Source organism: Cetorhinus maximus, chromosome 2 (assembly GCF_964194155.1).
Source record: "Cetorhinus maximus chromosome 2, sCetMax3.hap1.1, whole genome shotgun sequence".
NCBI classification, from domain to species: Eukaryota; Metazoa; Chordata; class Chondrichthyes; order Lamniformes; family Cetorhinidae; genus Cetorhinus; species Cetorhinus maximus.
The window spans coordinates 205,260,009-205,282,985 of NC_135880.1; the positions used below are offsets into that span (position 1 = coordinate 205,260,009).

The 22,977-nt window shown below is 39.5% G+C and overlaps 1 protein-coding gene across 2 annotated transcripts in view; it reads right to left on the reverse strand.

Moving 5' to 3' along the window:
* Positions 1 to 22,977, reverse strand: part of gramd1ba (GRAM domain containing 1Ba) — a 500,575-nt gene that overhangs the window by 285,990 nt on the left and 191,608 nt on the right. For both annotated transcript variants that reach the window (XM_078531845.1, XM_078531813.1), the window contains exon 3: positions 20,210 to 20,236. Coding sequence is in view for 1 of the 2 variants with exons in the window: in XM_078531813.1 (XP_078387939.1) it covers positions 20,210 to 20,236 (27 nt within the window). In the remaining variant the exon portion in view is untranslated. The remainder of the gene's footprint in view (positions 1 to 20,209; positions 20,237 to 22,977) is intronic.

Genomic DNA, 22,977 nt, shown 5'->3' on the forward strand with positions numbered 1-22,977 from the left:
GGGTATTTGCATTTTCAAACAAATGAATACACTGTCATTCCTCAAAAGGGTACTATTTTAAAAAGCTAAAATTATTTAACTGTTATGTAATAGACTTCGATTGGCTAATCTGGTCAATTGTGCTTTTGTACATTACAACAGATGCAGTGGTGTTCCTATCGCTATTGTCAGAGGACCACATGTAACCTCCTAATAAACAGGCTGCAGGAAGGTGGAACTGACAAATGCAATCAATCACTTAGAAAATGATGACAAAAAAACTTGAGTTGTAACTTGTGCGCATGAAATATTGTCCATTTGTATCTGGCAGATTGTTAATAGTAGATTAATTAGACTTTACTAAAAATCTATAATCTTGGCTCTCCAAATGTCTTAATGGTTAAATGTAATGCATTTATGCTAACTCATATAACTGCCCCAAATTTGTTTCCCTGTCTGTTCTCAGATGGCTGATCTCAACAGGGACAGCAGCAGAATTCTAGACAGTGTCCCCACCCCCTCGATGGGCTAGTTATTAAATGATGGCATAAAGATCCACAGATGCCAGAAGCCATCCAGTACCTCTCTGAAATAGTCATTGTTTAAATGTAGTGAGTGGCACAAACTATTCAGCTACGGAAAGCATCACAGTTAACACATGCCCTCATCTGACAGCCACGTATGAGCACTGAGATTGCACTCTGGTGCACTCTCACCATGAGTTTATTGGGAAATGTTCAGGAGAAGAATGTCTACATGATTTCCCAATCCCCACACCGTTTCCCCATCCACTTAGCACAGAGATCCTGACGATGATTGCAGCAACCTGACTGCTACCTCAGCGAGATATGCTAACTCAGCATAGGCTTGAGTTTGATCCCGGAATCTTCATAGTTGTTCACTTATAACAACTACAATTGCCATGTTTTTCTCCCCAGAAGGTGGAGTTGTACAGAGTACACTATTCACTTCTGTTTGACTTTGGCTTCACTAGACTACTCTTGCCAGCCAAAGATCAGCTGCTTTCTGAATTGGTGAGCACCTGGTGGCGGTAATGGGTTAACAGCACATTCTCGACATGGAACTGAATTATTAATAAATTCCTAAAAATAAAGTCAGGCTAGTTCTGATAAGCAGTCAGGATAAACAACAGTTTCTGTGATAAAAAAATATGGTACACAAGTTGCAATCAACGAACTATTTCTAGCTATTTCTAACAAAAAGCAATGCTCTTAAAATATTAATGTGGCCCTTAAGAAATTAAGCCATCCTGATCATTATTTATCACAATTAAAGTTTGCAATTACACCTTACCAATTCAACCGTCATACTAATCAAAGACAGCAAAGGAGAACAATATAGTCCTGGCTTTGAAAACAGAAGTGGCCATTTTTTCTGAGCAAGTCTTTTTTTTGAGATCAAAAACACTACAAATATAATTGTATTAGTGAATCATTTCAAGTGTAAATTCAGTTAAGTTGATCATTTTTTTGATCAATTTAAGTTTCCTCACTTCCCCATTTACATTACAGTTTATAAATAACCCCGTCTGTTACACTTATAGAGACAAGATCAGAATGACTTCAAATAAAATCTAAAAAAGATAAAAAATAAAATGGATTTTATACATCGTTTTCCTCAAAAGTTTTTAAAAATTAAAAACACAAAGAAATATGAATAACTTGATAAAAGTGAGCTTATTTACCTAATCAGAAATCATTATAAAGGGCGTAGTATGGTTTTTACTTTGATTATAAAATAGGCCGTACCATAGTCATGCTAACCCTTCAACAAATATCATGATTAATACTGCACATTTTACATTTAGGTATGGCTTCTTTCTAAATCACTAAATAGCATTGCCACTTAATAACAGTTCATTATCTAAAACATTGTCATATACAATTGCATGTAAGCCAGGTATCAATAGCCTGCTAAACAGAGATTCATAAGTGCCGGTTACAGAGCACAATGTCGCAGTTAATCCGGGGCAGGGCTAGGCTGGCTGTAAGAATACCTGACCTTGTGTCGGTGCATTGTACTGGAAGTGACTGCTGAGTGACCATGCTGCACCCCTGTTCATCGGCATCGCTAGAAAAGATAGATATTCTGAAGCCATCAGATTATGTAACACCTTATCCTCTGGAAAGTGTTAGTCCCACTGCCACATTCTATAGCACAGCAATTTCAAAAGTATTCAGTGTGATGCAGCATTGCTGCTCATTGGATGCTCCTGGTGCCACCTACAACAGATGGAAGGCTTAATGCAGTTTTGAAACATCCAACTCTCACTGCTGAATAGCTGAAAGGTCTTGAAGTTGCAACTGTAGAAAAGATACAAGGATCCTGATCAGATGTTTACTGTACATTCTGAATGATCAAATTGAGGCAAAGCATTACCCTCAGGAGAAAGACAAAAAAAAAGCTTCCAGTAGTCATAAGTGGGCACTAAGTACTCTCTAACTCATAGAGATCAGTGACAGCATTACTGTCTCCAAACAAATACAAGTCCAATTAATTTATCAACAACAGAAAAAAAGCATCCATCTCATACAGTTGCATGCAATAGCTTGCTTTTGCATTCCTAATTCCCCTGATATGAGAGAGTCAGAAAACCTAACAATTAAAATATCCAGAATTTCTACAAACTCCAGTTTTAAATGCTTAAAAGTTTAAAATGATGGCACTTCACAAAACAAATTAACTACTCCAATTTGATATTTAGGATACTCTCATTTGATACTTTCATTAACCCATCAACGTATTCTAATTTCATGACCTTATTTCAATTCCTAACACCTTGCATACAATTTTCTTCAACAGTTTAAAAGTAAATCCAGTGTCACTCAATAATGCTTCAGCGAGCAATCAAAGCAGATCCATCCCCTCAGTGACACAAACGTCCAGCACAATTCCTGGCTTTTAGGAAAGCACAAACACAGAAGCTCACACTGAGATTGCTGACTCTCACAGAATCCTATTTTTCAGCTGAGCTGTGTGTCAGCAGATTTTCTGCTCTGATTCAGCCCGAAATAATATTTAAACAAAAAAGGAATCAGAAGCTGCCTGGTCACATCTTGGTCAGACTGTTTTTGTGTCAACCAGGAAATTTTTTGATGGCATTAAACTCCGACAGGAAGGATTTGTCTTTAAAAAAATTACAATCTCTTCTCCATTTTGAACATCCTTGCTGGAAATTAGCAACCGCTTATCAATGTTTACAAACATATATACATACAACCTAATTGTTTCTAAGGCATTTAAGAGCTTGAATCTATAACAATTAATTTGTATTTTAATTCAAAGTAACCCAAGGACCTTTACAGAAGGGCATAAGGAAATGGAAGCCAAGCCAGAAGAGATGAGAAGCGTGACCAAACATTTAGCTGAAAAGATCGATTTTGAGAAGGCTTTTGAAGGTGAAAGTGAAGTGGTAAGTAGAGAGGTTTATGGAAGGAGTTCTAGAGATCGGAACCGAAGGACCTAAGCATTATGCCAGCAACGACAGATTGAAATGGTCTGGAATCAAAGAAACAGTTATAGGAGCTATAGGGCTGGAGTTGCAAGCAGAAGTAGGATTGCTTGATGGCTCAAAAGGAACTATTAATGCATTGGGGAACGGGGAGCTAGTAAAGGTTAGATGGGCATTCATGCATTCACATATTTAATCCCTTTATAATATTGGACCTTGGTAGACTACATTTAATTTCATAGCTTTGATAAGCCACAGTTACATTCAATCCTCTAATTAAATCAATAAGGAAGAAATGTATTGAGATTATTGCAGTCAGTCAGGCCATTAGTTTAATGGTCTGGAAGATAAGGTATGAACACAGACAATAGGTGCTTGTCATGAGACTGAAGCCAGAGTTAAGGAGGACTCAAGAACAGTCTGTGACTGCACGTACTGTCAATATGATTAGTAGGTTTGAGGAAAGGGGCAGAGCATTGAAGTATGAGAGGAAACACGATTCGTCTCTCTCTGCTTCAACTTCCTCTTTTTGGAACTATAAAGGCTTGGAAGCACTCTCAAGTGTAGAAGATTCAACAGTGGGCAATAGGTGAACGATAGGGGGAACATGGAACAGCAATCACAACTTCTATGCAAGTGACTGTCAATTGTAACTTGTACACTGCTGCTCAAGTACTGTAATGTATTAAATATTGCCTATATCAAATAACTTACTAATAAGGCATCAGCTTTAGATAACTGGAAAGAGTCCAAAGGGGCTATAAGACTTCTCCAGTCTATGTATACCACTTCATTAGAGACATTAATCTCAGTATTATTTGACAAAGAAATAATTGAGTAAAAATAAACTTTTGTATCTTATAGTATTCCAAATTTATCTACCTGTGAAAATTGGAAACTTTTGAAAATGTGCTCTGAAATGTGGTGTTCCTGACCTCAATTAATTAAGTATAAATTATATTATATGTACATCAGAGGATCCTGCAGCCTGGTCTGCCCTTCTCTATGTTTTTTAATTCAAGGATACCCAGATTTCAAACTTCCATTTGAAAATATATCTACATTTCCTTGACTGGGTAAACTGAAAACAGTCGCATTTTTCTATTAGGAGCATGAGCACCATGCACCGAATCTGTCAGAATAAAAAAAACAGAAGCCGCAAAGGTTTTCAAAAACCCCGAAGCTATAAATAATCATGATGAGCACTCCAGTTGTTTATCCACTGGATTTGGAGATGTTGGGAATACTAAAACACTTAGTAATCACTTAACACAACAAAATGTTTACCATTGCCAAGTCCAAATCTTGCAGCAGTTCAATATATTTAAATGTTAGTATACCTGGCTGCATGAGAAAGGTGACTAAAACAAAATAATTTCCTCAAAACAATTTGAAAAATAAATCTTCCACATGCTCCACAGAATTCTGAAACATCCTCAAAGTCATTGCATTGAAACTCCTAATTAGGCTTTTAATTATTTATGAACATATGTTGTAAGATATTGTAGTACATCTGTGAAGGCTTTGAGTATGTATTACGAAATCAATATGGAAGTTGAAATAGCACTTATATCACATTTCAATCCTTTAACACAGTGGTTCCCAAACTGTGGGGCCATAAGACAAGATTTTGGGGTCGCGAGCTCCGAGGCACCAATGGCTGCCATAGAGCTCAGACTGACCAGGTCGTTGTTGACATCTGCAGCCTCTCGGAACAAAACCTCCTTTCCAGTGGACCTGGTAGGTGTGCATTACCAATGGCCATCAATTGTGGCCATTACCTGTTACTAGATGGTCACTCTGCCTCACCCCCTCCACCTGTCACCTCCTCCCCTCTTCCCCTGGGTCTCTGCCTCTCCCTGAGGTTATGTGCTCTCTTCTGCTGCAAGGAGATAAAGCTATGAGTGTTAGCAATGGCTTGTGTGTGTAACAAAGAAAAACAGCATTTGTGGAGGATGAGTTTAAGGAGGCAAGAGAGCAACAGGATGAGGATGTGCAACAGCTGCTCAGATAGGGTTGCGAGGTGCATGGAAATGAGTGCATGGAATGAGTGCAGCTGCAAGGAATGTTGTCCTGTTAAGTGCTGTACAGGAGAATGCTGGGCAAATCAGAATGTAGGATTTGGCACCTGAAATTGCTCTGTCATTCACCTTTCCAACGTTCTTGAGGTCCTGGACCTTCTTGGTGCACTGTCTCCAGGTTGGAGGGACTGTATTGCTGATGCTGACATCCTTGATCACTGCCTGCTTGGACGGTGCTGTCCTGAGGAAAGCTCACCTCACTGCAGTCCCTTAGATCCCACAACAGATCCCCTAAGATTGAGACACCTGGGGAACAGACTTCCCAGGGCTCTTCTCCATTCCTGTGGTTGCTGCATCCTCATGTCCAGGTGACCCATTCTAACCCTCTGTCAGATCCAGCTCGTAATCCCACCTGCACACTCTGATTGGCCAGGGAACCGAGAGGTGGTGTGCCAATACCGTGGCCCAGTTAAAGCCCACTGGAGAGTTCAATGGGTTCCCGACCCACCACTAATGTTCCTGGTGTTTCAGCAGAGACTAAGGTGAGAAGGCTCCACCCACATTTAACAAATGCAGTTGCAATAGAAGGTTTGTAAGTCAGTTCTACAAGTCTATATGTAAATATCAAATAATCTGAGAGATGGATCTTAAATCAATCAGTATTTGCAGATGGCATTATGGTGTGTAATTACGGCCATTGTATAGCAAGTGTACCTGCTTCATGTCATATATGGGAGGTTCTATTCAGAAGTCCCGTTTACACCTCAGGGCAAGTGTGCCATTTGTTCCATTACTACTCAGTGTATCCACCCCAATTATTTATATGATGCCATACCCAGGATTTGGGTTAGCATCTGGGCAAGGGCAAACTGATGACAGAAATCTTGCCTGGCCAAGGTTCTAGTGGTTGATAGGGTTTTCATAATTTTGGGCTACTATTTCTAAAGTTGATGCATTTGTATTTGAATAATTTTCCTTTTGCTAGTGTTTTCTAGCCAAGTTTTGTTATACCATCACTACTATGAATATTATATCACATTTTTAACATAGTAAACTGTCCCAAGACGTTTCACAGGAACACTATCAGATACATTTGATACCAAGCCACATAAGGAGGCATCAAGGCAGATGACCAGAAGCTTTGTCAAAGAGGTAGTTTTTAAGAAGCATCTTAAAGGAGGTAGAGAGATAGACAGACTTAGGGAGTGAATACCAGAGCTTAGCTCCTGAGCAGCTAAAGGTATGCTTACCAATGATGGAGTGATTAAAATCAGGAATGCTCAAGAGGCCAGAGTTGGAGAAATGCAAATATCTGGAATATTTTAGGGCTGGAGGAGGCTACAGAAGTAAGAAGGCCTTGGATGGATTTGAAAACAAGAGTAATATTTTTAAAATCAAGGCATTTCTTAACCAGGAGCCAATGTAGGTCAGCATTCACAGGAGTGATGTGTGAACAAGACTTAGTATAAGTTAAGACATGAGCAGCAGAGTTTTGGATGAGCTCAAATTTACAGAGAATAGAAATTGGAAGGCCAGCCAGGAGTGCAATACTATAGTCAAGTCTAGAAGTAACAAAAGGCTTGAATGAGGATTTCAGCAGCAGCTGAGCTAAGGCATGGGTAGATTTGTAGGATGTCAGAGGTGGAAATAGGTAATCTTAATAATGGCATGGATATGTGGTGGGTAGCTAATCTCACAGTCAAATATGCTACCACAGGTCAAATATGCTACCATAGTTGCAAACTTTAAAGTTCAGCCTTGGACAGTTACAGGCACAGAGATGGAGTTAGTGTCTAGGTCAGGGAATGGGGTTTATGGCGGTGATCGAAGTCAATGGCTTTGGAGGAAATTTCTGTTCACCCAGAAATTGACCAGGTAGTCTGACAATTTAGACAGTGGAGGGTATTAAGAGGTACAGCTAGATTACATCATCAAGAAGCTATATGTAGGTGAGAAATATGAGGGGGTCCTATGATAGCTTATCTGGGGACACCAGAGGTAGCACTGTAGGAGTGGGAAGAGAAGTCATTGTAGGTAGTTCTCTGGCTTGGACTGGGTAAGGATGGAGCCAGGTGAGTGAAGACCCTTCCAGCTGGACAACAGTAGAGAAACATTGAAAGAGGTTGGTATGGTCAACCATGTCAAAGGGTACATGTGGAGAATGAAGAGGAGGTTGAGCTTACAATGGTCACAGTCACATGGGATGTCATTTGTAGCTTTGATGAGAACCATTTCAGTACTGTAGCAGGGATGGAAACCTGATTGAAAGGATTCAAACATAGTATTACAGGAAAGATGGACATGAATTTGGGAGGTGACAACATGTTCAAGGACTCTGAAGAGGAAAGGAAAGTTGGAGATGGGGCAAGGACAAGGAGGTCAAGGGTTGTTTTCTTTTTCAGGCGAGAGGAGTGATGGAGGCAGATTTGTACAGATGTCATCCCATCAAAAACTGCCCCTCTAAAGCTGAATGGTCTAACTGCAACAATTATTTATTTCATTATAACGTTCACTTACATAATGTATTTTCTGACTCTGTCCTGCTCTACCACCTCTTATAACCCAATGTCAGATTGAATAGCACCATTGCTGTGTGTGTTTCTTATATCAATATTGTGTTCAGGATCAGGTTTTCACTTCAATTGCAACCTTTATGAGTTTTCCAACCTATTCTTGGCCACCAGTAGCAACTACATGTGCTCCTATACATGCTTTCCCCTTTCATAATAAAGTTCCTGGTTCAATTCCATTCCCCCTCCTGATCTTGTGATTTACAACAAATGTTCAGAACTAATTTCCTTCCCCTCATGCCTCTCATCCCTATCCATAGGGTCTCCATTTTTGTTATAATGAAGTTCTAAGGCTGGGTTTTTCCAGCCCTGTCGCGGGTGGGACCCGCCAGGAGTGAGGCGGTGCCTCAGCCATAAGTCCATTGACCTGTGGCGGGACCGGAAGATCCCTGCAGTAGGCGGGTGCGGAAAATCCCACCCTAAAAGGTAACACCCATCGTAGTTTATCTTTTCTATCAATACAGGACCTGGAAAACTCCCAGGGTCTCTCTGGTGAGTCTATCCTGCAGCAATGGCTCACAATTGAATTTAGACTTCAGAGAACACAGAGACAATTATATAGTGTAAGATTAGTGTCATACACCGGCATACTTAACACATATGAGATTGAGTAGGGGCCATGAACCCTTTTCTCAAAATGACAATTGGGAAGCTATCATGGTTCATTTTCTGAATGTGCCGAGTTCAATATTCATAACTTTTCACTGGCTTATAATGCATAATCACTAGGCTACTGTTTGATAGAACAGCATAGATGGAGGTTTATTCTGAATCTCGCTTGTTCTGTATCTGACGTAGAATTGGAAGAGCAGATGAATTAATGAATTGTGTGGAGTCTTTATAAATTTTCTTAAATCTGATTTAATTGCTTTCTCACACAGAAGGAGTGTTTGGGTTCCTTTACAGTGATATCTGAGGAGGAGAAGAATGGCCTTTTGTGTTTGAAGGGAAGGTACCAGGAAAAGAATTGTAGGGGATGAGAGTGAAACAGAGTGGCACTGAGGAAATGGAAAGTGAAGAGAAAAAAAGGGAGGGGAAATGTGGCAGAAATGGTAGAAGATAATTTCTCAAATGCAGAGGCTGGTGATGTAGCTAAGAGGGATGTAAGATGGGGAACGGGAAGTGGGACAGTTCTACCTGAGGTAAAAGGGAGACTTTCATAAGCTCTGGTGCGGAATGTGGCAATATCAGAGCAGATGTAGCAGGGACAATGAAACTGGGAGAAAGGAATGGAATCGTTACAGGCAGTGGGTTAGGAGAAACATGATTAAGGTACTGGTAAGTGGCTTGTTAGCGAAAATCCTATCTTGGAGATAGACAGAAGTTGTATAGCAACACCAGTGTGCCATGATGTACCCCACGCAAATTGTAACACACTAAGTTACGACCTAGGGAAAAATGTTTCAACCCACCTGTCAACAAGGGTGCAAGAATGTAATAATCCAAAAGATATCCTACAATATTAACTATTAACCCATTGAGTTTAGCAGTTACTTTCAGCTTTCAAAATAACACCTTTTCTCCATGTTTAACAGCTGTGAAAAATTTGCCTGTGAAACATTCATGAACATTAAGGTTGAGGGTGGAAACTTTTAAATCACAGACTTTGAGCATTAAATTCTGAAGGGTATCAGTTCACAATGAATCGGCCTGACAAAATAGCACATTACTAAAAGACAATATTAGTGGAGATTAATAGAACTATCTTTAAACAAGACACTATTTCCTGTTCTAACCCTGCATTAGCATCTCTTCATTATCTGGAAATGAGCCATGGGGTGGAGAAAGACAAAAGTTCTGATGTAAATTAAGGCACTGTAATTACTGGTCTCCATAGCAAGCTGAAAAGATAGATAGCTATTGGGGTTAAGAGTCGAGGCAGGCATTACTTGGATCTATTTCACCATCCAGAAAACCTTTCTATAATTAAAACATGTCTATGTGATTTTGATGTTTAAATTACTCTGTGTATAAAGTCTTCATTTGGATTTCTGTGGAATAAACACAATTTTCCATAAAACATTAGACTGGATTTATTGATCAATTTAGTTGAATAATTTAATCCAAATTACATTTTTAATAGTCCTTGAAGATGTAATATATAGCATCGACTGCTAGTACATGGCATTAAATCTCTGCAGCTAAACCAAAATGAGCCTGCATTATCCCTATTTATGCCACCACAAAACTTCTTATTCTAATGAAGAATGCAACTGATTTTAAACAAGGCTCTCAATATCTACTGGTTAAGCAATAAAGTCATGCGCACATGGAGAACATATACAAAATATGTTTAAACTGAGAAATTGTGTTGTACTGAGACCACAACCATGGTCTTATTGAATGGCGGAGTAGGCTCGAGGGGCCAAATGGCCTACTCCTACTCCCATAATCCTATGTTCCTATACAAGGTACAGAACAGATATTCAAACAGTAAGGATTCTGTACACTGGAAGTGGGGGGGGGCAGCAGGATTAGGGGCAGAAACTGGTTCCGCCAGAGACCCAAGGGAACAGAGCATGAAAATCAGTAAGTGCTGGGATGATGGAGTGCAGAGCTATGCCAGGCAAGGGACTGAGATGCAAAGCTGTAGGTAGTGTGGCCCAATGACTGTTGCATGGCCTGTGGGAGCACTTCAGAATTTTTTTAAAAATTGCTTTCTTCACTTTTTATGGTCTCTTATTTCTCCATCTTAATCTCATCTTTCTTTCCTTCTCTTTATTTTGCTTTCTGTACTTGATTTGATATTGAATTAACTATTCTGACAGTTCTTGATTCAGACTCTGCACAGTTGATTAATGAGCTGTTTACAGTTTATATCAATGACTCAGATGAAGGGACCTAATGTATGGTTATTAAATTTGCTGATGACACCAAGGTAGGTGGGAAAGTGGGTTGTGAGGAGGGCATAAGAAGTCTGCAAAGAGACATAGGTTAAGCGAATGGGCAAAAATTTGTTAGATGGAGTACAATGTGGGAAAATGTGAACTTGTCCATTTTGGCAGGAAGAATAGAAAAGCAGCATATTATTTAAATGGAGAGACACTGTAGAACTTTGAGGTACAGAGGCATGTGTGTGTCCTGGTATATGAATCAGGAAAAGTTAGTATGCAGGTACAGCAATTGATTAGGAAGGCAAATGGAATGTTGTTGTTTATTGCAAGGGGAATGGAATATAAAAGTAGTAATGTTTTGCCACAGTTGTACAGGGTGTTAGTGAGACCCCTAATGTACTGTTTTGGTCTTAAGAAAGAACATAAATGCATTAGAAGCAGTTCAGAGAAGGTTCAATTGACTGATATCTGGGATGGGGGAGTTATCTTAACAGGAAAAGTTTGACAGGGTGGGCTTGTATCCATTGGAGTTTAGAAGATTGCAAGCTGATCTTATTGAAGCATATAAGAACCTGAGGGGACTTGACAGGGTGGATGCTAAAAAGATGTTTCCTCTTGTGGGAGAGACTAGAACTAGGGGACACAGTTAAAATTAAGGGGTCTCTCATTTGAAATGGAGATGAGAAGAAATGTTTCCTCTCAGAGGGTCATGAATCTTTGTAACTCTCTCCCCAGAGAGTGGTGGAGGCAGGGTCAATTAATATTTTTAAGGCAGAGATAGATACATTCTTGACTAACAAGGGAGTCAAAGGTTATCGGGGTAGGTGGAATGTGGAGTTGAGCCCACAGTCGGATCAGCCATGATCATACTGAATGGCAGAGCCGGCTCGAGGGGCCAAATGGCCTACTCCTGCTCCTAATTTGTATGTTTCTTCACTCTGATTGGTTAAGGAGATGCAGAATTCTTAGCCCTGTTTATACAGATCTCCTGTAGGGACTATGCACTCTTTAGCTCTCTAATTGACCGTAAATTCTAGTGAAAAATCCCACAGAAAGGTTCTGGACAAGTGTAAGTGTAACATAAGGCTGGCACCATTCATTCGCCACTGATGGCTAAATCTGGCCCATGATTTTTCCCATGGCAGATAACCTGACCCTTCTGTAAATGCAACCTTTAAACTGGTCATTAAGGTGCTCACAGGTCATTAAACGTAATTCCTTTCCTCACAAAAGGGTCTAGATTCTGCACAGTATTTATGCAAATAATTCATCACTCTAAAGAGGGAGAACCACTCATATTTCACTACCAATGGCAAACATACGGCTTTTTTGAAGTAAACTGTCACGGCAAGATTTTGTAGCAATATAAACTTTTCACAGTCCCAGCAAATCTCCTGTCCAATTGCTCACAATAGATCAGTACGGATTATAGAGCATTAGACAATGTAGAGCATAAAATGTTCTTCTATGAAGCTGCAGCCGTTTGCTGTTATAGAAACATAGAAAATAGGAGCAAGAGTAGGTAATTTGGCCCTTCAAGCCTGCTCGTCCATTCAATATGATCATGGCTGATCATCTATCTCAATGCCGTACTCCTGCTCTCTCCCCATACCCCTTGACGCCTTTAGAGTCCAGGAATCCATCTATTTCCTTCTTAGATATATTCAGTGACTTAGCCTCCACAACTTTTTGTGATAGAGAATTCCATAGGTTCACTACCCTCTGAGTGAAGAAGTTTCTCCTCATCTCATCCTAAATGGTCTATCCCATATCCTGAGACTATGACCTCTTGTTCTAGACACCGCCTCCCCCACCCCCACAGCCCAAGGAAGTATCATTCCTGCATCCAGTCTGTCCATCCTTGTCAGAATTTTATATGTTTCAATGAGATCTCCTCTCGTTATTCTAAACTCCAGTGAATACAGGCACAGTCAGCCCAATCTCTCTTCATATAACAATCCTGCCACCCCAGGAATCACTCTGGTGAACATTCACTGCACTCCCTCCATGGCAAGTATATCCTTTCTTAGGTAAGGAGACCAAAACTGCACACAATACTCCAGGTGTGGTCTCACCAAGGCCCTGTACAGCTGCAGTAAGACATCCTTGCTTCTGTATTCAAGTCCTCCAACAATGAAGGCTAACATACAATTTGACTTCTTAACTGCTTGCTGCACCTGCATGCTTGCTTTCAGTGATTGGTGTAAAAAGACACCCAGGTCCCTTTGTGCATCAGCATTTCCCAGTCTATCACCATTTAAATAATACTCTGCCATTCTGTTTTCCTACTGAAGTTGAAAACTTCACACTTATCCACATTATACTGCATCTGCCATATATTTTCCCACTCACTCAACTGTCTAAATCACCTTGAAGCCTCTTAACACCCTCCTCATCACTCACATTCCCACCAAGTTTTGTGTCGTCAGCAAACTTGGAAATATTACATTTGGCTCCCTCATCCAAATCATTGATATATATTGTGATAGTTGGGGCCCAAGCACTGATCCCTGTGGTACCCCACTAGTCACTGCTGTCATTCCAAAAAAAGACACATTTATTCCTCACCACCACCTTCTCAAGAACAATTTGAAATGGACAATAAACGCTGGTCTTTCCAGCAACACCCACATGCCATTAACAAATGAGAAAAAGCACACTCTAATTGGTATGCATTCTTGTGGTCAATTTGATGCTAATTGATCTTAAACAGATCCTGACACCCTGAGAGGTAAGAAGTAGTCAGCAGGAATGAATTACCTTCTTTCACTTTTTAATCAAATGTGTGACATCTGATTGATCTGTTATATATAATGGTATTGCTTAGAGCAAGTCTTCTAAGGACAAGACTATTGTATCTCATAATACTACAATATATTATTCTGCTGAAATGGAGTTGTGCTCCATCCAACGTCGAGACAGAAATTTGAATGACATTCGTTGTGTGAACATATGAAAATGTGCACTAGATGTACCATTTTTATTACATAACAGATTTCCTATGGCATTGGTCAAGCAAATCAAGTATGTGCCATATGATTTGATTTAAGTCACATAGTGCGAAATGTATTTTCTGTGACGAAATAAGTCAAATCATTTTTTTAGATGGTATCATGGGATACTGTCTGTGAAAATGTCATCAATTTTTTTTATTATCATGTTCCTTTCCATCAATACTCGGTTTAATCTTTTTAAAAGCCCAGACTATGCGACAAGATTATAGGCAACTGGGTTGGAATTTATCAGCAATGGAAACTGTGGGGTCTAGCAGAAGTGAGGGATATCCTGGGCTTTGGAAAGAGGCCAGTGAAGAAAAATCAATTGAGTCTCAGAATTTGATCTTCAAAATCTCAAGACACCACACCATAAAAAAGGCAAATTTATTTCTCCAGACACAATAAATCAGTGGGTTTGACAATTTCAACACAGGCAAGCTCTGCGATTCAATTATGGAATTTATTACGTGTTCTAATGCTTATTTACATCTTACTGAAAATTCAAATCTGGTTTAGGTACAAGTGGGAATCTTCTATTTTATACACTTCTCTCATCCTCATACTAAATCTATTTTTGCATTAAATAACAACACATTTATGTTTTGTTAGTTATCCATACATTGCATGAGTTATAAACTTAGATCATCATTAGTGATGTTACTATTCACTTATTTTTGTGAAGGCTATTCTTCAAAGTAGTGCAGGTTCCGTAACTGGCTTAACCTTTGCAGCATTTTAATTATTTCTACTGATTTACACAGAAAGTGAATCACTCACTCGTTGGATGAGATATCTGCCAGATTCAAGAGATTTAAGTAGCTAATGCTGAGCCAACACTTGGAAGGTAAATCTTTGAAACATAAATGATTTGACAAACATGGAAATAGATGACAATTTACACTACACATGGCTTCAAGGTGTTAAATTGCACATATTGACTGAGATTCACAGCCACAAATATCACTACTCGCCAAGCTAGTAACATTATAAGCAATCCATCTCAGAGACAGGTGTATGAAAGCAACTGCTGTGATCAAAGGTACAATGAGGTCTTACTAATGGCTGCAAAATAGTTTTGGTTTGACTTTAGTAAAATCTTTGAACCTTTCTTCCCTACACTCCCCGCACATGCTAACAAACCACGTGCACTACAATCAATTTGTAAATGCAAATTTGACTAACCAATAATCATTACCAATCAAGAACATCGTTAACACACTTGTCATTGCTAAATAATACTGAAAAAACCTACTACTCCTTGAAAAAAAAACATACAAATTAGGAGCAGGAGTAGGCCACTCGGCCCCTCGAGCCTGCTCCACCGTTCAATAAGATCATGGCTGACCCGATTGTAATCTCCTGCCTATCCCCAATAAACCTTGTTTATCAAGAATCTATCTACCTCTGTCTTAAAAATATTCAAAGGCTGCTTCCTTCCACCACCTTTTGAGGAAGAGAGTTCCAAAGACTCACTACCCTCAGAGAGAAAAACATTTCTCCTCATCTCCGCCCTAAATGGGCGACCCCTTATTTTTAAACAATGACCTCTAGTTCTAGATTGTCCCACAAGAGGAAACATCCTCTCCACTTTCACCTTGTCAAGACTCCTCAGAATCTTAAAGGTTTCAATCAAGTTGCCTCTTACTTTTCTAAACTCCAGTGGATACAAGCCTAGTCTGTCCAACCTTTCCCATTCCAGGTATTAGTCTAGTAAACCTTTTCTGAACTGCTTCTAGCACATTTACATACTTCCTTAAATAAGGAGACCAATACTGTACATAGTACTCATGATGTGCTCTCACCAGTGTCCTGTACAATTGAAGCATAACCTCTACTTTGATATTCAATTCCCCTCACAATAAATGTTAAACAGGGTAAGGCCAGAAATTAAGTTTCATTGTTTCTAATTTCCTAATTGGAAGACAAGAGGTCAAAAGAAAAGATGTCCTATCTTTTAATTATTCAGATGTTGTTGGTACAAATGTGTAAATTAATTTTGTTTTGAGGAAGTAAAATCAAGATCATAATATAGGAAAGTACAAAATACCAAGATTTCTGAGTTATAATTGGGTTACTGAGAAATTATAAAGAAATAATCTACAGCAGCAAAACAAACAAGCGTAATTATGTAGCACTGTTAAGACTGTTGTTGCAGTATGTAATGTAGTCACAGGATTTTCATGTCCTTCCAGTAGGAAAGCGGGTCGAGAAACACCAAAACTTCACTGTTTTTTTCATGGTAAATTTAATTCCCATGTATAAAAAGGGGCCCACACAATCTTTCCATAGGCGGGAAGAGATTCGAGTTGGAGTCGGGTCACTATCCTGCCTGAATGTCCTTGACACCAGGATTGTCATTGACAGGCCTAGGGGAACTTTGTATTTCCTGTCTCCCTTTATATTGTCAGGTCAGGTGGGTTTTGGAAGGCTTCTGAAAACCTGATTTGTTTGAGAGCTCAGAAACCTTGGGGGAAGACTGCTGAGGAATATGGCAATATTCTGACAGGCAAGTGTTAAATTTTTTAACAAATTCAAATGTCATTATTAGAGGCTGTGTAATAAGTTAGATGTGTTTTTACTGCAGTGATTGATCATAGGGCTGTCCTGAAAAGATAAGTTAATCATTACATTGATCAGAAATATGTAAGTGCTGCCGATTTTGAAAAGTTCTATTCTCCATTCAAAACTTAAGAAAACAGTGCTGGGAACTGTAGTGTCATGCTCTGCAGTGATTTAAATGTCCACAATGCATTACATTTGAAAATAAAATGGTCTGTAGCTTTCTCTTCGAGAGGAAAAAACACAGCCACCTGTTCCTGGACTGCTTTGATTAACTGTCCATCTGGTGTTGCTTAAATAAAGCTGAGCCATCTGTTTTTCCTGTTTTAACAGGTTCCATTGTTTGTAGTTGTAAGGGGTTTTTTGGACAGCTGAGCCCATTATGAATGTTTTGCTTAGTTTCAAAAGCTGGAGAACCATTTATCACAGCAGGGCATTGTGCACTCAGTTTGATTGACAATTTTAAGAGGTTAATAAAGAATTATCTATTTTTGATTTGGTTGCTGAATGGGTGTTTGTGTTTGTTTTTATAACGGAATGATCACTTGAGGGGATTTAACATTTTGGGTCTGAATTTTTTTCAAGTATAAATAGTTATATTTTTGAGCGACACCTCTTTTAGATTGTGAGAGGTGTACTCTTTTCATTTCAATTTCAAAGATTTCCAATTGCTGTTACATGGCTCCTGAGGACTATACATTAGTGGATACTGGGTGAATGACAAAGGAGGGGGCATGGGGAACATGAGAAGACATTGGGGGGGGGCGTGGGTGGTGAGGTGTGAGAGTTGGGGCATAAGAACATCGTTGCGAGGGCTGGTCCAATATCCCAGTGAACCAAGGTGAGCCTTTTAACCAGCCTGCCTCAGCACACACACTCCTCCACGCAGCCTCGGGAACCAGGAATTCTCTAGGAGACGAAATTATGGCTCAGGTTTCCGAAGTCAGGAAATAGGCCGACTCCCATTTCCTGAGCCCAACACAAAAATTAGACTCCAATATCAGTCAAAAATGTATTCAGGTGTAATATGCCCAGATAAAACATTACAATTATAAGGTTAGATTCCACCACCTCACAATCCTTGCCCACTATTTTGGTGCTCATATGGTGCAGCCTAACTGTATTGTTATTATTGTTAATATTCAACTCATATCAGTATAACTAAATTAGAAACAGCATATCAGCATCACATTTACAGCCATCACTGGACAGATTCAACCTACATTTGTATATATTTACTTAATTTTAAGGCTGCCTTTTGAGTTAAGAATGGAATAGGAAGTATTCTTCCAACAGAAATAAATTCCACCACTAAACAACTAGATCTGGTTCTGTAATCAAAAAGATCAATACTCTTCCAATTGGTAGTTTAACACTAAGATGTAAAGAGATTGTTAAATATTAATAAAGAAAACAATATGAAAGATGTAGTGAAAACTACGCTTTAGACCCGTGTTAAGCATGACGTAAGACCAACAAGCGTTTGTGTTTTTCTTCCAAGTACATACAGAATCTCGTCAATGACAATTGGTGCCATTCATTGATTTGTGAAAGACTTCCATAATATCGTGTTTTTAATCTTACCACAAAAAGACAACAACCATAACAATTTGCATTAAATAGTGCCGTTAATACAGAAAAATATCCCACAGAGGTGAAAATGGACAAAAATGAAAAAAAAGCCAAAAGAGGAGATATTAGGAGTCGTGATTGAAAGTGTGGTCAAAAAGATGGGTCTCAACAGATGAGAGTGAGGTGGAAAGGCAGATAGATTTACAAAGAGACATTTGAGCATGCAGCGGATAACGAAGTGCTGAACAAACAGAAGAGGGGGAAGGCACAGTTGACAATAGAGGCATTTAAAAGTAGGGAAAGAGGCAGCTGAAGTAGGAAGTTCCACATGACAGAGATCATTGGTGTAGCTGCAACCAACATTGCAGCAGTGAAAGTGGGAAACAGGAAGTAAGCCAGTGCTGGAGAAATAAACGGTAACAAGAACTTAGGAATGGAAGTGATCGTGAAGGGGGGACAAGCCTATGGAGGGATTTGAAGGTGAGTTTGAGGATCCTGAAGTTGATTTTATGGGCCAAAGGAGCCAGTGGAGTTTCGCAAGGGCAGGGACGATCATTCCAGGAGACATGGTGCTGATGAGGACAAGGTGAATGGTTTGTAGTTTATGGAGGGTGGAAGCAGGGAGATAAGAAAAGCATTGAAAACAGTCACAAGGTGAAAAAGACATGAATGAGGACTTTGGCAGGAGAGGGGAAGAGGTAGGCAATATTTCTGATGTCAAAGAAAGAGATGTTAGAGACTCGTCAGGTGTGGGGGAAAAATGCACCTTGGGGTTCATCAATATACTCAAGTACAAAGCTCTGGTCTTAGCCTCAATCACTAGCTACATAGATTGATGGCATTGAGATTTGAGATATAGCAAGGACAATGTGTTATATTCAAATAATTTGACATGGTAAAACAAATGCAAGAAATCTACAAGAATATTGTCCATAAACAACAGAAGTTTTGTTTGCAGAGAAACACGTTTAAATTAACAGTATTAATTATGTTTCAGAAAGCAACAAAACATTTGAATTTCATGTGCATTTATATTAGAAGGAGCATTTTATCAACAACATGCAACATGCTACTTAGGCAAACCCTCAAATAGCACTTTGCTTATTAAATCATGGGTCAATTGTGAATGAACAATTATAGATTGTTTACAAATAGTGCCAATAATCACTATGTTTGCATACATAAAATTCAAAACTATGTTGCTACTGTCTGTATTAAATCTTGAATTCACAAATCAGTCTAAGCTTAGCAGCCAGTTTTTTTTTCTTTTTGATTGAAGAGATCATCAAAAAATTGATTTACTTTTCTGACAGGCTTACTGCATTAGAGATTGAAATAAATACAAGTAATATACTTTAATGCAAGGGTAAGCACTCAACATTTAACTTCAGCCTCTGCCGAGTATTCTCTATGTTGCCCAAACACAAATTTTAAAGCAATGTAAATAGACTTATCTCATTGCTGATAATTATGCTAAGAAGGACTTGCTGCACTTCAATAGGTTTCAGTCTGTTCAGCCTATCTACTCTGTAATTATAGTTTTTTTAAATTTAGCAAGATGACAGATAATACTCAGGGAATGAATGGTGTGAGTGCTTTCGGTTCAGGTACAACATCGGCCAACGTAAACTAACGAATCCTCTGCTCTGCCCACAATCTCAACTTCGATTAAGCACCACCTACAACACTGGTATTAGCATTTCCATTTCCTATAACAGTCATGTGGCTTCTCTGGAATGAGGTTACTATTGTTTGCCAAATTACAGCTAGACATGGGTGTGGACATGCATCCATTAGAAACTTGTTGGAGATCATCTCCAGTCTTGCAACCAGCAGACAGGGATTAGCTCAGTTCAGACAAGATTCAAGGTCAAATGACAAAAGACCAAATACAACACTCAGTTGCTGAAACCTGCTCCTTTAAAATGCAGAAGGAGCAGATAACTATCATTACCAAAGGGACCAAAAGACCAGATTTACACTGGGTCACCATTACGGATACTTACTATTGCATAAACCTTCACCTTTAACTGCATGCTTGCGTTAGCTCGATTAATAGATTCCAGCAATATATCTTGTCTTAGTAATGTTATGCTTCAATTTAATATATAGCCCAGCAAAGCTCCAATGTTACACACTGAAATGAACTTCATATTTATGCAGCTTCCAATGCCATTTTTCACTGTAAGGTAAAGTGACCACTTACCCAAACCTGTCAGTAGTACTGTCTGACCTGAAACAGAAATAACAAAATATTAAACAAAAAAACATAGTTCAAAATAAATACTTTCATCATTCAGCTCATTTATCTTCTTGAGTTTTGTGTTAATACTTCATGCTACCTAGTTATTTAGCAATAATCACTCAAATGATTGGTAACATTAAGCTAGTCAGAGTTTCATTTAAATTGCATGAATTAAAAGATTAATTTTAAATACAATTCAGCACCCCTGGTCAACCAGCAGCAACAAAGCATGCTACTTCAGATTCTTAGGGCAGGATCTTTGGGTCGGTGAGCGGGGACGGGCCCCACTCACCACATGTGACGTTGGGCATGCGTCCCAATGTCACCGCGTGTCATTCAGATCTTCACTTCGGTGGGCGTGCAGCAGAATCGGCTGCGCGCCTGCTGAACTGTCAAAGGCCTATTAAGGCCATTTAAAAACTAATTAAATGAATTACCTGAGTTGTCCGTCCAACCTTAAGGTTGGCGGGCAGGCGAAGAGCCCAGGCGGCCTTCGCATTTATCATGAAACCTCATCCACGGATGGGATGAGGTTTCATGAAGATTTTTAAAGTTTAATAAAAATTTTTAATAAAATTCATTGACATGTCCCAGCTCATGTGACACTGTTGCATGAGGGGACATGTCTTAAAAATTTTTTCTTCCTTTATTAAAATTTTCCAAAATCAAACTAATCTCCCTGAGGCAGCTCTGTGCCTCAGGGAGATTTCTGCGCTCTTTCATGCGCATGTGTGAAAAAGCGCAGACCCCGACTCAGCCTACTCTCCCCACCTGCACAGGGAGTGCACAGCGTTTCCGGGTGTGCGTCACGCTGGGGAGGCCTTAATTGGCCCGCCTACGCAAAATGGCAGCGTGCAGCCGGTTGCGGGCGGCGATCGGCTATGTGCCTGCCCACACCCACTCCCGTCCAACCCCCCCCTACCCCCCGACGGGGAGAAAATTCTCCCCTTAGGGACGCAAGAAACTGTTCTACATTTGGAAGCTACCAAAAATCAAATACCATGATGATTTGTCTATCTTCAATAATATTTGAATGGCTCATCTGGCAAAACATAAAACAAGGGTACATTTGAAAGTAATAAACAAATTTTGTACTCATGCCAATTTTGTAATTGGGGCCAAGGAGGTATTTTTCATATCTCCACATATACAATGGCAAGTCACATTGATATATGTGACTATGGCTTCCATTCTAGAGTATGAACAGCATTGACAAGTAGCTGTACTAGCATAAGATTCTTTTTTTCTTGTATAGTCCATCCTCTTGCCTTGTAATGGAATTACTACTTGATTAAAAGGAGTGATGTCTACTCACCTAAAGTTAGAAATTAAATGTCAATTTAGAAATGTACAATTCAATTGTTCAAAACAATTTGCATTCTTGCATTACAGGAAATTAGTAAACAGCAAAGACAAGAGGATACGAGGTCCTGGCTGTGAATAGACCTGATTTTTGGTTAATACAGTTGACTCCATGTAAGTTAACACCTACACCAAGTACAACTTTATTCCAACCTCAGAATTCCAGTTTATCAAAATCATTTCCTAGTTTAGATCAAATTTTTAATCTAAAACAATTGTTCATCTAAAACAAGTGAATATGCGAACAAGGAAGTCATAAACAGCGAGATAATTTTCATCCTAAGATATCCTAGTTGTTTCCCAACACTCAATGCCCATTTAGCACAATTAACACTCAATTATAATAGCTAAGAATAGATGTTTTTTTTTAAGAATGTATATAATATTGCAAAAAAGCATTGAAGCTACTTTGCAGGAAAAGCAAATGAATGATTTCCATGCAAAAACTAGAAATGGTTTTTCAGATAGAAAAGGGCCAGAGAACAGATGTCTTTAGTTTTTTTTAAGCACGACGAAAGAGAAGCACTGTACCAAACAATGAGGAATAAGGAATGAACTGATGGTTCACTGTTGATAACTATAGTCTATTGACTGCGTGCTATTTACTCCCCATTCCCTATAATGAGAGTCATAGATCTGTCAAAACGGCCAAAATTTAACAGATGGCAGGGCTCCCTACCCCATCACCGAAAGAATTGGCGGGGAACACATCGCCACCAATGCTCGCTGTCCTTAATTCATTTTACCTTCCTCGGAGCATGGATTGTCTGGATGTGAGAATTCCACCCGTTCACTTAGGTGTAATACAACCTGTAGTCCATGCAGCACCACCTGGAGCAGTGGCCACTGCTGGGACTACAAGCGGTCCCTAGGGTCTAAGTCCCAGAGTCCAGGACCGGGTAAATGTGGGGGGGGGTGGGGGCGGTCTCACCACAGGGAGGGGAGGTGAGGCCGCAAGAGAATGCTGGGAAGGGAGTGTGAGGGGTCATGGCGAGGCTGGACAGGAGAGAGTACCCTTGGAGTCTGACGTTGGGGGAGTGTCCGATGTGGAAAGTGGGTCCTGAGGGAAGCACCGCCCCCCCCACCTTTGCCCGAGGTCTGAGCTGGGCCTCTGAGCATTTTCAAGAAAATGTAATAATGTCTATAATGTTATTGGAAATTATTTTAAAATAGAGTTCTAGGGGTGTCTGTGTCCATGTGTGTGTATCTTAATTGGATTAAAGCCAGCTGGCCTAGAGGCTTTGATTTATAGAAGAGAAGTAGGTTTGAAATATTAATTAGGTAGACATAGGAAAGTTAGGTGAATTGTAATGAGGAAAATTTGCATTTTTAAATAAACCATTCAAAAGAATGGGTGAAATATTACA